At 38.3% G+C, this 16,530-nt stretch overlaps 1 protein-coding gene across 1 annotated transcript in view; it reads right to left on the bottom strand.

Moving 5' to 3' along the window:
* The window catches only part of UNC79 (unc-79 homolog, NALCN channel complex subunit), a 115,552-nt gene that overhangs the window by 58,421 nt on the left and 40,601 nt on the right, over positions 1–16,530 (bottom strand). Inside the window, 8 exon segments of the mRNA XM_050897263.1 lie at positions 290–433; positions 1,559–1,748; positions 5,396–5,682; positions 10,675–10,740; positions 11,791–11,970; positions 13,638–13,839; positions 15,142–15,323; positions 15,678–15,835. Coding sequence (XP_050753220.1) covers positions 290–433; positions 1,559–1,748; positions 5,396–5,682; positions 10,675–10,740; positions 11,791–11,970; positions 13,638–13,839; positions 15,142–15,323; positions 15,678–15,835 — 1,409 coding nt within the window.

Here is a 16,530-nt window from a genome sequence, read left to right as displayed (position 1 = left end):
GGCCAAGGACTATCCAGGCATGGTGACTGAACTACTAAGTCTAAGGTACTAAGTCTAAGGTACACTCGCCCCGAGAGATGTTAGACTGCTGTGCTATGCTTAGCCTACAGAGAAATTGTGAATTTCTTTTACTATAGATGGCTATAGCTCGTCAGATAAGTCACATCTTGGACTTAATTCTGAGTATTATGTTCTAAAATTCAGACAATATTTACCCATTTCTACAATATCTGCAAGACTTAATGAATTAAATCAATGACTATCATATAAACGAGAGTGTTAAAAGTACCTTTTTCCTTTTCACTGTATCGGCTTATGTTACTGTTGTCGCTATACAAAGGACCAGCAGTTGCATGGGGCTTGCAGCTGTGATACTGAGCGTTGAGGGTATTGACTGTGATGTGGATTGCGATTCACAGGTGAAGAGTTACAACTCTTGCTGAATTATTTCACTAGTGCTAATCGTGTAGTTGTTGTAGTGTTATACTAGTCAGTTTCAGCCTGAGCAGAAGAGAAAAAATTTCAGCTGACTTAAAAATCATACATATACTCATGCATATATCTGGAGTTAACTGAGGATCGCGCTCGGAACTAACTGGCACGTCAACGATGTGAGCAATGCATTGTGCACACTTATTTTATATTTAATTTTTTTTTTTATTTATTTTTTTTTTTTTTTTTTTTTTTTTTAAACTGTTTTATCTATACGATTTTTTTTTTTTATATCATGACAAGCGTGCGTGTGTTAGCTGGGTTAAAATGACACTTTTCTCCTTGATAAACATTTAGGCAGTAAAATATAAAAAATGACAAGAATATTGTCAGCTGGATGCCCTTTGCCTTCCTTTGATCATACATTTCTAACTACATCACAAGAAGCAGGACTGTTTTCAGCTTTGTACACGGAATGATTTTAAAAAAATTTAAAAATCCCTATTAGCAACATTTAATATATTGTTTTCTTGAGTTTTATATGACAAAACCAACTGTTAATAATAACGCAAAAGGTCTCTCATCAGAACTGTTCTCCAAATACTCTATTTCAATCAGCACGTTATCGTTCATTTCTAGTGCCTCCACTTCCTTGTATGCCCTATAGACCTGCTAGAAATTTGTTAGGCATATCAAAAGTATTCACAGCTCCATTTTAGTGCATAAACACATTACATTTTAACAACACTTCCTAAAAAGCATCACTCAACTAAAGAATACAAGCTGTTAAGCTGACCTCCTCCATTTAAAGTTACTAATATTTTTTTAGAACTAATTCTAAGTTACTTGAAATACTCTTCATTGGAACTTTATATAGCATTTTCTTATTTTCAAATCCATATTTTTCTTTCTCATGTAACCATGTAAAAGACAATAGAGACAGCAGAAGTAATAGGTCAGTAGCACAGATGAAAGCCTAACTACTTCAGACATTGAAATTAAATGCAGTGAGTAAGCAAATCAGTTTTCTTCACAGTTCCTTTCACTTGCAGTACAGTTAAGTGTTCCCTGTAATAAATTTCAAATTGAAGTGTAGATTTTTATGTGGACAGCATCTTTTTAAGACCACTCACCTTATAGAGAATGACAAGCAAAGCCTTTAACCACATCTGCCGAATGTGAGGTTTGAGGGACCAGAGGGAGCAGCGAGGAGGCTGCTGAAAGTAATGCCTTAGCTGAGGACAAGTGCAATATTTCAACACCTGCACCACCAAGGGAAGAAGGTGTTTTCCCAGGTTGATGTTATAGTCCATCACCTGAAAAGAATATTAGCACAGGAGTTAGCTCACCAAAATCAAATCCACTGATGTTGAAAACCAAAATAACTAATACAGCTGAGGTATTAGTTAAGTGAAAAGAAACAGACATTTTTAAGGAAGTCTCACTATCAGTTAAACTTTCCACCAGCTTGCCACATTCTCATTTTAGCTAGATAGGTAAAATGAAACAAAAGAAGATGTGTTCTGAAAGCCTTTCATCCTGCACAGTCTAAATTTTAACATACATTGGCAAGTTCATAAAATATATTATGCTGGGATAGCCTTGTATTATAGCATAAGTTGATCATGCTTCAACAGACAAAACCATATTAGGTATATCCTATGTTTAACAGATAGAATGCAATTGTGGGGTTGGGGGGGGGGTGTATTTTGGTTATTTGGGTTTTTTGTATTAATACTGCATTGCCAGTTTTCATTATTTTCTCGTCAGGCTTGCAATGTTAGCTGTTAGGGTTTTTTTAAGCCCCATGTTCTGAAATCAGGTTATGAGACAAGAATCCCACTCTTCACTATAGCAAAGGTAAGAATGTGTCTGTGATGTTACACAGAAAGTCTAAGCATGCAAATCCTAAAGGATCCAAGAATAAAGCTAATGAAAAATACCTTGCTCTAAATAAAATGCTCATCAATCTTAGGTGCTGGTGTTGCTGTAGACAGGTTGCTGTTATTACTGCTAGTCATAAGCCTTGCCTCCATCATGACCTTTGAAGAGCATCATGCTATTTGGTGCCTATCCTAGAGGTTTGAATCCTGATGGTTAGGTGCAGTGTTGCCATATATTCCCGCTACCCTGACACAACCATGTTTTTGACTGAAACTGCATTGCTATTTTTCATTATCTTCCCATCAGTCTTGCAACATTAGCTATTTTTATTTAAAGCCATATGTCCTGAAATCAGCAGCTAAACTAGATCATAACAAGGATTTACAAAGCCCTTGTCTCTGACGCTGACCTATACTGGTTGATATCCAGGAAGGTATAACAGCAGGCCAGGCAAACTCCAGCAGAAGCCCCAAGATCTAACACGTCCCTGTGGCCTCAGTGGACTTAACGCACTTCATCAGGAGCTCTGTACATCTAAACAGACACAAACATCAGTTTCATCCACATCATCCATTTCCTTCAGGTCTGTATTTCTTTTTTCTGGTTTTGTTTTTATTAGAACAAGAGGATGAGCCTAATTTACAAACACAGAACTCATCTCTCAAGCTTCTTCCTGAACAAACTGACCCTAAGTTTTTCCCTGTAAAATTCTCTAGTTCGATGTGCAGCTGTCTCAAATTTTTGTGCTGCATGCATAGAGCTAAATAGATGAATCCCATGCCTATCCATGTAGGGTTAGCCTGTTGAACAGATGATGTATAATCACCAAATATGGTCCTACCCTGCAATGCCTTGTCCCCTCAGGGTGTGATACGTGGCATGGTTCGAGCCCTGCCTTAACACAGCACATACTGTAATGCAGACATGTCTTAAGCTGAGCAGACCCATTTTTTAAGTTGTCACAGGCAGAGCTGGAATAAATGATGTTGCAAACGCTGAGCAGAGCTCAGCCTGGGATGCTGAGCAGAGCCCGGCACTGCTGGCTTCCCCACTCCGACAGGCTTGTACAACATTGCCACCATGCGGGGCAATACTGCAGTGACTGCAAACGCCAAAACTTGGCCACTTCTGCTGCTAGGGAGAGAAAAAGGTGGTTTATGCTTTCAAGAATTCCAAATACTGAGATTTTATGACGCAAACTACTAAGAGACATTTGATTTTTTTTTTTTCCTTGAACTGACCATTCCAACCAAGCTTGGAATCAAAATCAACGAACCAGCAAGTCAGCCCAATCCCAACCTTTGTGGAGCTGATTGGGGAAAGCAAATGTTTATGACTAGAGAAGGGAGTGTAACTGAAATAGATCTCTTAAGAGCTCCATACTGAGTTTTCACCCTGTAAATGCATCTTCGGATTGCAAATAGCATTTCTCTTGCAGCAAAGGCGATTCCCAACACAAAGCAGCCCTACAGCTAAGAAAAAAATCCCCCCAAAATATAAATTAAAGTTTTGATGTCTGCTACATGGAGAAAAATCCTGGCCTACTGAAGTTCTCAAACTCCATTTGACGTCAGGGGAGCCAGGATTCAACTATGAAGCTTTTCAAACAGAAATGGTGAACTCAGCTATCATAAGACATTTTAAACATGGAAAAGGAAAGGCAGGGGCTGATATTTAGAGTTGCAGTAAGCAGTACTTCTGAAAATCAGGTCAATTATGATCATTGAAGTTTGGGAATCTGAATGTGGAAAACATGTAGAAAAACGTGGAAGATACTGCCCTGTGATCTAAACTGCCACTTCCAGACTCTCAATACAATGGTAACAGGCCTGAATGTCCTTTTACATGCTTCAGCTTAAAACTGTACAAATGAAAGATGATTAACACCACATACCAATGGTGCTTTGAGACAATGGATCAGGATGCATTGGCAGCTATCCAGTTTGCATTAACACCTTCTATTTTGCCTGCTGAAACATGGATACCTGACTTCTCCATGACTGTGAAAGTTTATCCAAGTATCTACATTACAACTGACTTTGAAAAATCACTGATTCCAATGTATGAACCAGAAAATCCTGATAAGAATTGCAGATACAGAAGAGGCCAGGATAGGTCTGAGCAATGTTTGAAGGTTACAGTGGGCATTTTAAGAGCTGGGGCAGGGGGAGATCTGAAATCACAGCCCTCTCTCTCCCCTAAGGTAATCCTTTATGAGAGATTGTGATAAGGAAAAAGTGTGGAAGTAATGATGATGCTTCATTGCAAATAATAATACTCTGCAAGTGTGAAATGTTTTTCAGCCTAGCATCGCCAACTGCTCCATCAGTAAGAATTAACTGAGCCTTAGAAGAGCCTTGTGAGGTAGGAAATTATGGTCCTCCTTACGATATGGAGAAAGAAGGCACAAGGCAAGGACGTGCTCAGTCATTTATCATAGCAATATAGGCAGAAGTTCATCATGGTGGCACCACTCCCTAGGAAAGGGAAAACAGAAAGTCCTTGTACACTCTAAGGAAGAAGGAGAATGAGTCTCCTGCAAAGTGAAGAATGTCGAAGAGTTTACAGACCATTCACGCAGGGAAACAAGCAAGAGCACGTGGGTCTCAGGTCTTCCTGAATGAGAAGTGAGGAAGTGACACATGAGGAAAGTAAGACATTCAAAGGCTAGGGAAAGAGGGCAAAGAGGTTTGGAGCAGTCTCTAATTTTTCATACAGTGGTAGTATTGCGTGCCTCCATGCACACAAAACCGTTATCTCTATGCCAATGATGCAGCAAGCTTAGAGTACTAGTAAGAAGTTATAAATGAGCATACTTCTATTTAACTATTTAGTTTTTAACTGCAAAGCAAAAACCTACAGAAAGCACTTGATTAGGCTACACAGAGCCTTCTGAGAGTAAAGAACAAGCAGCCATCCTTGTTCCCAAATTCTTTCACCAACTGAAGAGGTGTTAAGAAGTTTTAAGTAGGATTACCACACTCAGCCATTATTTTGGTACAAAGAAGGCTGTGCTACCACCATTTCAACAACAGGCAATGAGAAATAGCTGCAAAAAGTAGTAAGTGCCTTCACCTACTTGTGCTATTCCAGCAATAAAGGCATTAAAGCAGGTCGAAACACGCATTTTTTGTGGTGCAATCATGAAGCATCCTTCCTGCTGATCATAACCAAGCAGGACGTACAGATGGCGCTTGACTGTGTTGAAAGCTTTAGCGCTGCTGATGTCCGACTCAGCGCTGCTCTCATCCTTTGCCATGAACTTCATTAGCACAGTAATGAGCTGGTGGACAGTCTGGTGATCAATCCCAGCATCCTCTGGCAGCAGGTCTTTTATTGTATTATCATTCTCTGGGGAGGGTTGTCCTATCCGCACAAGAGAGACACTGGTATCAGACACTGGATAAGACTGTAAACACAGTACAGAATACACCAGAATTTTTTTCCAGAGTTCATTGCTCCATTTCTGCCCAAATACACAAGGTGAAGTCACAGGAGATAGGCACTCATTTCTGAGGGCATTGTTCCTTCGTTGTCTCAGGCTCAACAGCACAGTAACACCTACTATGTACACTGAACTCCATTTCTCAGCTTTCCCGTGTTTCACAGAGCTGCTTATCTTCCCATCCCAGTGCATTTCTGCCAAATTGAGTGTTATTATTCCTTCATATCTATGCATTAAAGGACAATCAAATCCCACCGCCACCAAATTCTCATCTGGCATAGTTTTCAGTCTTGCCTCAGCAAATGTTAGCGGACATTAGTCTTTGCCAGTGGAGGATGTACAAAACGGCAAAGGCAGGAGATGGAGAAAATTCTACCAAGTAATGATTAAACAAAGATGAAGACTTCCCCTTTTAGCATTGAGTCTATATTTCTCTGAAATAACTTGGGCCAAAACGTAGGTACTATAATTTATTAGTTTTTGGGACACTATGTATTATGTCAAAACTTCTTCCCAGAGAAGAAGCCTAAGACTTGGTTTATAAACACTGAATGGAAATAATCAATCAGTAATACTTTGCGTGGGAATATGATCATGCGAAAGACGAGAGGCTACTAACAAAGCACAAGGAAGCTTGGGGGCTGGCTATCACTCCAAGCAAAACAGACACACTGCAAATAACAGTTGCCAACTGGGCAAGTATTTTCATTTTCATACTTCAATATTTTAAATACAATATTTCCAGTTACTTGTAAGACCATTTATCATTACTAGAATTCTCTAGTAATTGCCTTTGGAGTTACCCTTTTCCATTTCACCCTATGTGTAAGGCCTTTTTTTAGTGCTTTGCAGTTCCTAAAGATCTACATTATAATAACACTAGGAATTGAATTCATGAAAAGCAAAAGCTATTTTACACATCAGTATGTCAGCTACTTTTTATTAAATAATTCTGAATAAATGCATAGCTAAAGTACAGTAAAAAGTATATTATTCCAACATGTTCTATTTTAAAACTGTAATTTAAATTAAATGCTTCTGTATAAATAAAATGCATTATATATGCATTATATGCAAAATAAATAAAAATTATTTCCACTAGGTTAATCAACAAAGGGAACAGAAAATATTATTTTGACAGCATCAAAATGGGGCAATACTTGAAAATTAAGTTTTTATTACACCATTAATTTTAGTTTGTTCATTAAACATTGTAACTCTTAACAATTATAATTAATTGTTACTAAAATGTATTCTGATGTATTTTGTGATCCGTGGTTAAAAATCTGTCTAACAGTGAATAATTGAGATAAAGCAGGCTGGTATGAAGCAGAACTATAAAACGATCTACTTGTTTTCATTTCAAGGATAAATCCTTTCAACTATTGGACATAGTCCTTACTTTTGCAAGAACACTTTAAGTTGAAATTTACAGGACAGACCCTACAAGCAAGATTAGCTCAAAGTATAATCTTAAAATTGCTCCTGCATGTCTGTGTTAGGGTTACTAGCCAGCAACTAATACCCACTTAGTCTGTTAGAGTTACTTACATGCCTTAGAGTTTATGTAAATTCATAGCTACATATTTATAGCAAATGCTAAAAATTATTTTAATATTCTAATTTACCCATATTCTCAGTGTAATATGCTATTCTGACAAGGGACTCCTTTGCTGGTACAACTACAACTGCATCTGTCTTAGGTTCTTCACCAGCAAAACCACAGTGTCTGTAATTTTTTAAAATAATTTTTAAATATTTTACATTCTATTGGTAAGTGAACAAAGGATTTTGTTTGATTGGCTGTTTTGCTGAGCATGGGAGAAGGCTGCTATTTCTATGACAGATGAAAATTAAAACTAGAGGGGGAAATTTTCAGAATCACTTCTATTAAGAATAACTTTCCTTTACTGCTCTCATTTTGGTAAAAAGAAATCATGAACTTCATATTACATAATATTTTTTATTCCAAACAGTTTTCACTGGGATTTTTTATTTACAGAAACCTTCCTTCAAAATGAAAATTCTCTATCCAAACTTTTGCTGGACCAAGATTTGCAGATGCAAAAGGAAAACAATAAATTCTGAAATAATGAGAATCAGAAATACAGCAAGTACCACTTTCAGAAGCACATTAAAAATGCATATAGAAAATAACTTTAGCTTTGTGGACATCAACTGAGAAATAATCTTTCCACATATTATACCCAGGTTAAAATTTTCCATGAAATTGTATTAAAAAGACACCATTTTCATAAAGATAATATTAGACTGTTTTCTTCAGACCTACTTATTTTCATCTCCATCACATGTTGTGAGATTTTCAATAAAACAAAGAAGATGATAAAATTAAATGAGTCAAAGAATCGTGGGGCTCTAAATAAATCCTGGTTCTCCAAATAGAACTCAATGAGTAATTAATCTGAAAAGATTAACCTATTTTACTTTCACTTGCTGAACAATATAATTTAGAAGCTCAGTGATAAAATGCTCAAATTTGCCAGTATTTTGTAATACTAACACTAGTTAACAGACATTTCCCAGGACTTTTCATGAAATTTTACTTTCCAGAAATATTACTACACTTTCTGAAGCATTAAAATCTCATTTCTCATACTTTACCCTCACTGAAAACTATACAGCAGGACACAGTGAACAGAGCTTCACCCTGAGTAGTTTGTCATAGGATCAAGTCTAGGGAATGTCAATCACCTCCTATTTTTACTTCTAATGCAGAAATCTGCAATGAACCAGCAATGGAGAACTGCTTGTTTAAAACTACAAAAACTCTACAATCCAGTTTAGTCAATAGACCTTCAGAGTCCAGAAAACATCCTTCTGCTGTACGAAATGGGTCTTAAGTTATATCAAGCTTGAACTAAACTTTCACTTTATTAACACATGATACAGGGTATGCTGTACCAAATCAAGCTGTTTAGATTCAAGCTAAGAATGCAAAACAGACAGCTCTGTCTTTGCAGTGGCTATGGTAGGTTTTACTCCTCAAAATGTGTGCGCGTACATATACAATTTGTGTGCGTGTGTGTACGCCTACATACAAGGTATGTACATACACACACATATCCCGCCGCAGGAAAACCTTCTCACATCACCAAACACGCAGCCTGCTAGTTAATATAGAGCCACCATTCCCGAATTCAATCTAGCCTTATGCCCACAGATTCATCCTTTATTCATGTGTCCCTTATATCAGACTCCTTTACCTTCAAATTACTTTAAGGTATATCACAATATAACATAAAACAACAGATCAAAATTATATCATGCTTCATCCCAGTTGTGATCCCTTTGCTTATCAATGAAACTCTCTAAGTGACTGCCCAGGGTACTGTAGAGGATACGTGAACAAATACATTATCCTGGTGTTTAATCCATACAGAACGCACATTGAATTCAGCTTGCATTTGGACTGTGTGAGGATTACAGTTTTACATCTAGAAAGAACAGATGAGCATGAGGACTGGTTCATTTGAGTGGTATGTATAAAATAAATGTTTTTCTACAACAGATGTACAGCCTATGTTTAGGAGTCAGTTAGTTCCTCAGACGAATCAGATATGCTCAGTACTGCCAATGCAAAGTGTTAAAAACTATGAGTCAAACCTTAAAAAAAATTTTACAAAAAATTAAGATTTTAGAAAGAAATAATAAATACTGGGCAGGAGAAGAGGGACTGTCATTTGTCTCCTAGTTTCCAAAGCATCTGTGATAATTTTGAATCATATTATCAGACTTTTCTTCAGTGGTTACTAGCTACATGCAACTTTCTATATATACATTTTTAGTGGAAACTTAATTTGAAGCTTAGGTGATTAATTACCTGAGCCTGGAAACTGAAGCTTTGAAATACCAAAATACATCTAATAAAATCACAATGGCTAACAATGCCTACTGTGAGACTGACACTTCTTATGTGACAAGTTTCTCTAAGCCCAGTATAGAGCAGGCGAGTGGTGCCATTAAATGAAGAACAATCATTCATTGACACATCTGTTAATCGCACCATTATTTCACTTGTTCCTTCTATGACCCTGCGACAACCCGCACATATGTTCTGTAAGGAACTGGATGATTTCCAGCTCTCACTGGGCTAGTATGACAGGGCTATATATTGCTAATTCAGCAGCTCTCCTGGTCCATTTCACAGCTTAGTCAGCACCCACGCTGGCAAGGTATTTTCCTTTCAGCTGATCACCCAGTATGCTGATCTGTTCTGATTCTGAACTTGTCTCTGTTGGAAATATCGCAAGTCTTGAAGAAGGAATGTGAAAAGATCTGAATCTGAGATTTTTCACTTCCAAATGGTCAGTCTACACAGGACTCAGAGCAAGAACTGTCAGCAGTCACAATTATTTAGAGATTACTTGGACCCTGCTGAGCTAGCTATTCTACAAACGCCTGACAGAAGGGTGACATCTTCACAAAATGTCAGTAAATATAGAATAAGGGACTTAAGATGTCTATAAGCATACAGAGGAGACAAGTGTAATTTACAGTACCGACAAACAAAAGCATTCTGTCTTCAGACTTTAAAACCTGAAGGTCAAAGATCAGGATGAACATAGGTGACCCATGGGGCCAGCCTACTAAAGATTTACTTGTTCCTGTGGGCAATGAAACACAGGAGAGTGAGGCACTGCTGGCATAGCTGACTGCCTCCGAATAACCTCCTCCCGGCCCCGAAGTACTGCTTACAACTGGGGGCAGTTTTCAGTACAGATCGAGAGCAAAACTTCAATTTATACCTTTTGGAACCATGCTGAGACACAATCCACTGTGCCTTTTAGACAACTTTCATCTTGCCTAAGTTTATCTCATGAGTCAGCAAGAAAGCCAGCGCTAGTGCCTTCCTTTTCCTGTTCCATCAAAACACCCCCCCTTGTCAAACCCACCTGGTGTTTGCTCTGGTGTTCCTCCAAGTGCTGGAGCAGACTGCTCATGTCTGGTCAAGCTCACAGCTTAAAAAAAAAAAACAAAAAAACACACAAGAGCAACTCTGTTTAAAAAGGCAGTACTGATGTCTTATACTTCAGCATATATTTGGTGCTAGCATATTTATGTTCATTTATTCATGCACTGTTGTCAGGCTGTGAGTGTAACCATTTGAAGCATGTCACTTCTGTGCCCTACAGATTTTGTGCACAATCTTCTTTAACTCTGGTTTTCTCCATCGTTCAGTTTTGCTGGTACGAGAGCCACCACACAGGAGTCCCTAAGCAGGATCAGAAATTGGTCAAGAAGGATTACCTAAGAGTCCCAAAATATGGTGGTGTTTGTTCTGGAGAAAAGAAATTACCTTTTAACTTAACAGTTCACCAGCACCCAGGTTTGAACATTTTATCAGTTCCTATTATATGGGTAGGAGCAATGTAAGAAGTCCAATTTGAATATAAAGACTAATCTGTGTTTATAAAATTCTCTAAATGAGAATGGGTAAGCTTTATTTCTGCTTGGAAAGATATCTGTACAGCGCTCCGTACAGGCCTATGGTTTTCCAGCACCTAGGTCCTCCTATATAAGCTGGCAGGAAGGATGTGTTGCATCGACATTGTTTTCTTAACAAAGGAATTCTGAAGATATCCAAAAGCTCATTTGAGACATTAATACTTGTTTTTAAGATGTCTAGCATATGCTGCATACACTGATTAATAATTACAATTAATAAATAAATTAGTAACAGAGGAATTTTTCTGTAAAAACTGTATCTATTTTAGACAAAAGTACTGTGTATTAGCCACAAATAAAAATTAAGATCTATCCACAAACTAGTCTTGGAGCATTTTGTTCTGGCATTTTAAACAAACACAGCATAGACATAATGTTTGTCTGTGTTCTTTGCCAAACTCACTAGCTTGTCATTATCTGAATAATGCCCAAATCAGTCAGAAATCTAAATTTGCTACCCCAATTGGCTAAATATTGACAATTCCGATGTGTACCCAGCAATAGGATACGATCCTAAGGGAGAAGATACAGGTGTGTCACAAAAATATAAATAGATACTCAACGAATTTTGGTGGTTAAGGTTTCTGGAAGGGAGAGCGCTCTCTTTGACTCCACTGGTCCCTTCACACTGTCCCTCAGGGAACGCACACTCTTCTGACGATTACGTGCGAAACGAGCCCTCTTGATCTTCCACATTGCTGCATCACTGAGGTTGGCGACATTTGTCCGGACAGCAGTGATAGCTTTGCAAATGCAATTGACCAAGTTAGGATTCATTCCACAGCATGGTGAGGCCCTAATGCTGCCAAGTACCAAATGCAACTGGGCCCCAGGTCCCACTCAAGTCAAGAAAGCTTCATATGGGCTCAAGGGGTCCATCTGCAAGGTACTCATTTGCATGCTCTCATTCTGAAATCCATAAAACCCCAAATGGCATAACTGTGTTTAAAAAACTATGCTGTTACTTCTTTCTTTAGAGATTGGACAAAAACAGGTTCTTGAAACCAAAACCTGAATTTCAGGCTAAGGGAATATGAGGTGCCCTCTATTTAAAATGGCAGAAATCTCATGAGTATGGATCATGTTTAGTGCACTCATACCCAAATATGGCCTCTAGTTTTGCCTCACTGACCTCGTGTCCTGCCTACATCTATCATCCTGGATTTGAACAGCGCCTCCAAAAATCTGTGAGTGTGATTATGAGTTTACAGTGGTGTTTCCAGCGGTATCACTGCATGTCTTAATGGGGTCACCAATACTTTTCTATACTTATGTCTACAGTGCATTCAAACCCTTTGAGTTTAATTATCTGAGCAACTAAAGCCAGTGAGCCCATCCTTTGCATCACTTATGTCTTTGAAAAGGCAAAGAGAAAGGTTAAAAAGAAACTTGAAAAATATCTTTTGCATATTTTAAATTTTAAATCACTCCCAAGTACTCATATTTAAAGATATGACCCTACATTTGCAGCCAGAGGTGCTAGAAACTAGTGTTGAGATTTCCTCCTCAGGCCACAGCAGCAGTTCCCAGCTTCGGGTCAAGCTACTCACATATGGAGAAGAAAATAAGTTTGCAGTTCCACCCATCTCCCGTATGGATGCAGCAGCAGTACCTGGGCTTTTTTAGGCACTGGACTCCATGCAAGTGTAGGAGGAGGCATTAGGCTGCTGAGGGAGCACGCGCTGCCCAAACAGCTGTCCCCACCTCCTCCAAGCAAATCAGATGGAAATAGATCTGCCTCATGGGCCACCACTTGGGTAAGGAAGTTTTCAATTACTCAGCATGTTAAACAATCATGCACAAATTATTTTTTAGGCCTCCTCCCCTCCCCTCCCCCCTCCCCAAATGGAAGGAGACATGATATCTCATCAAGAAACCAAGTACGAACAGGACAAACATTTACAAACATTTGCCACTGCAGGAATAGTTAACTGAGCACCAGCTCTAAGAGTCTATGTACCTCTTGTGCTGTGCCCCATACATTTGTTTGTTTTTTGAGGGTCATACAGCTCCTAGGGCTGTCTTTGTACAGACCACTACAGAACAGGGTCAGGCATGACCTAGGCCTTTGAGAATAGCTATGTTGATAGCACAAGAACATCTACAAAAGAACAAGTGGGTTAATGCAGGCTGCAGCTGATCATAGAACCAGACCGCATTTCAACCAAGGCTGGCAATCACATCCTAGTGAGAGTAAAACATGACGCCTAAAGGTGCAACAGCATATAGCCTAATCTGTATTCAGGCAGTCAAAAAATGCTCACTTTGAATTATTCTCTTTTGGCCTGAAAGATTACTTAATTTCAGATAATTTATACAGGTGAGACCTACATCTCTCTCAGACCCTTGCAGGCAGCTGAAATTCCAGAAGCTGATAAAAGGTGATCAGATTGATTTGGACTCTGCTTACTTGTTGGAAAAGGGAATTCTTTGTTGCAGTCCAGATGAAGCTGTGCTTCCAGAGACAGGGTCTCAAAGCGATTCACAAAGAACTCCCAGCTCAAAGCTGGAATATCCGCTTTTAGAAAATGAAGTAGCAAAAGCTTACTAAGAATTGTGGGCCTGTCCTTGACAACTGTGTCAAACTGGAAATCAAGGCAGAGGCAGAGACCCTATAGAGGGAAAAAAAGAAAACCAAAACAACAAAGAACTGAGATGTGAAAACTTTAAGCATTTTTTAAAGCAAAGGGAGGTCAAAGCTCACAAGTTCTGTTAATTAGTACAGGATAAAGGTTTAACTCCTTTTTCCTACCAAGTTCTTTAAATCAGAACTAATGCTACTGATATCAGTGGAAAAGTAAGGTAAGGAGATAAATGAACATCATATTTAGAATGTAGAATTTGCTAAGATTTTGAGGAATACAAAGGTATAGGCAAAGTTCTGCCCTACTGCACATTTGGTACACAGTATCAAAGTATTCTCTTCACACACCTCTGCCTGAGAAACACCTTATATTTAGGCAACTGAATCAAGCCCTTAATTACAAAAAGAATGAATCACCAAGCCCAAACAGAGGAAGAAAGATTATGTGGTGAAATATATCAGAAGCACTATGCCTCAAAATGCTTCTGTATTTTATTTGCACTAGAATTTTGGGTCTAGTGTCAAGACTTATGTTTGAGAAGAAGACCCACACATTAAATATGAAAGCGCAGTATATTGCTAACAGTCTCAGTGAACTCAGTGAATTCAAGTTCTCTGGAAACTATGTTGAAAAGGCACTATATGGAATAAAAATAGCAAGTATTAACAGCTTTTTATAGGCAGTAATACTGAACTTTTTAAAATACATACTCATTCTATTCTCCAGAGAACTAGAACTGAATTTTGTACTATGAAATTTTTTTATTATATTTTTTATCTTGCTTGTATACATAGGCTCTGATCCACTTTCATATCTGCTTAGTTTTAATCATGAGAGTTCTGACTGGCAGGGTCTCTCACATGCTTAAAATTACATGCCTAAGTAAATATTGAAAAGATCAAGACCATGTTTGGTTTTGCTTGAATATATTTTCTAACTGTCAGCTCAGCAGGGTGTCATAAGACTTACAAATTTATTGTTTTTTTAAATTGAGAAATGTCAATAAATTTTAAAATAATAAAAAACATTTACAGCTTTCTATAGCAGTTCAAATACAATAGTAATCTTTTGCAGTCAAAGTTTTTACAGTTGGACTCGATAATCTTAAAGGTCTTTTCCAACCTAAATGATTCTATGATTTTAAATTGGGGCTAGGGCAGTATCATTTCCCTTGGCTATTTTGTGCATATGTCAATTACCAAGACCCATAAGGCTTGCCTAAAGAGGTATTAGCAGTGACCATGATGCTGTACGCCTGAACCGCTTTGAACTTTGGGTGAAAACCCAGATTCCTGTTTGAATGTACTTTTTCCCATATAATGAACCTACCTGTAAAGCTGGCCTCTTTATGGTGTCAAGTAATAGCCCAGCTCTTGTAGCTACTGCTGGGTTGACATCTTCCACAGCAGTCAGGAAACAGCAGAATGCATGAGCCAAAGAGTACTTCAGTAGGTGGTTTTTTGTCACAGAGTGAATATCCAAAAATCTGCACAACACAGCCACCTTCTCCACTGTAGCAGCCGTGTCCCCAGACAAAGAAAATATGCATATTAATTTAGGCAATAGCTTCTTTATGTCCTGATTAATATACCTCTCCTAGAAATATGCACATCTGAGAAAGTAACAACAAAAACTAGCTGGCAAGTGTTGTAATTTTGATTTTACTTTGATTATCCAAAATGTCTCATGTTCTCCTCTATTTTACTGCATTGTTGTGACATAGTTTTGCACCAGACTATCTCCAAAACTCCCCAAAACAGCAAAAAGATAATAATCTATTATAGGTCTCCTCAGTTACAGCAAAGAAAGCTCTACCTCTTCAGTGAAGCAACAGAGAGCAAATAGTGTACACTTCTCAGGCCTACCTGCTTCAAATCTCATCTTCCAATCTTTGCTGTTGAAATTGCTGTTTATGATTGTCCAGAAAATGTCAGCTCCATGGGGAAGCGAAAGTGCATGAAGAAGAAGTGGGACTGCCAGGGAAGAAAGCTGAGAGAACTCAGACTTCACAACTCCCCATAAGCTGGAAAGACCAAAAAGAGCAAGCCTGCTTATAAAAAACACTCTCTTGACATCCTTTGTTCTAAATGTCTACACTGTATTGTTGGTGGGAATGCACTTTTCATGAAAATCTCTATGAGCCATCCTGGGCATTTATGTGAATGCTACAGAGTTGCTGGTAGGAGAACAGAGCTACTTGCAAATCTTCCACTACAGCAGTTTTTCTTGAAAATCCAGATTCAAGTATTCCTTACATTGAAACACTTCAGATTTGACAAGAGTTTGCCTAATTCAAGGCACAACTGCCACGGAACATAATCTATGCTATGAATTAACAGTTTCAGCATAACCAGCTTCAGCGCATAAGCCCCATGAACTGTCTCGGCACGATGAATCATGTGCGTCCACAAACGACTAAGATGTCGGGTTTTCACAGTCTGCTGGTATTTAGATTCAGGACAGATTCTCTCGTCTGCTTAAAAGCCTACAGTCTCAGGAGATTCTCAATGAAATTGATACAGAGCAGCTGTAAGCGCTGATGAACACACTCTATTTCAGAGCATCATATGCTCATGTTTATTCAGTGAGTTTTCTGCAAAAGTCCCTTTCTCCAAAGAGAATCTTAAAATGCATGGATTTCAATCCATTTCACTCTGATTCTAAATGAAAAAACTTCATTTACCTCTTAAAAATAAGGCGCAATACTGTTGTTCTCTC

This window comes from Gymnogyps californianus, chromosome 5, assembly GCF_018139145.2.
Source record: "Gymnogyps californianus isolate 813 chromosome 5, ASM1813914v2, whole genome shotgun sequence".
Taxonomy (NCBI): domain Eukaryota; kingdom Metazoa; phylum Chordata; class Aves; order Accipitriformes; family Cathartidae; genus Gymnogyps; species Gymnogyps californianus.
This window is presented reverse-complemented; position numbering and strand designations above follow the sequence as displayed.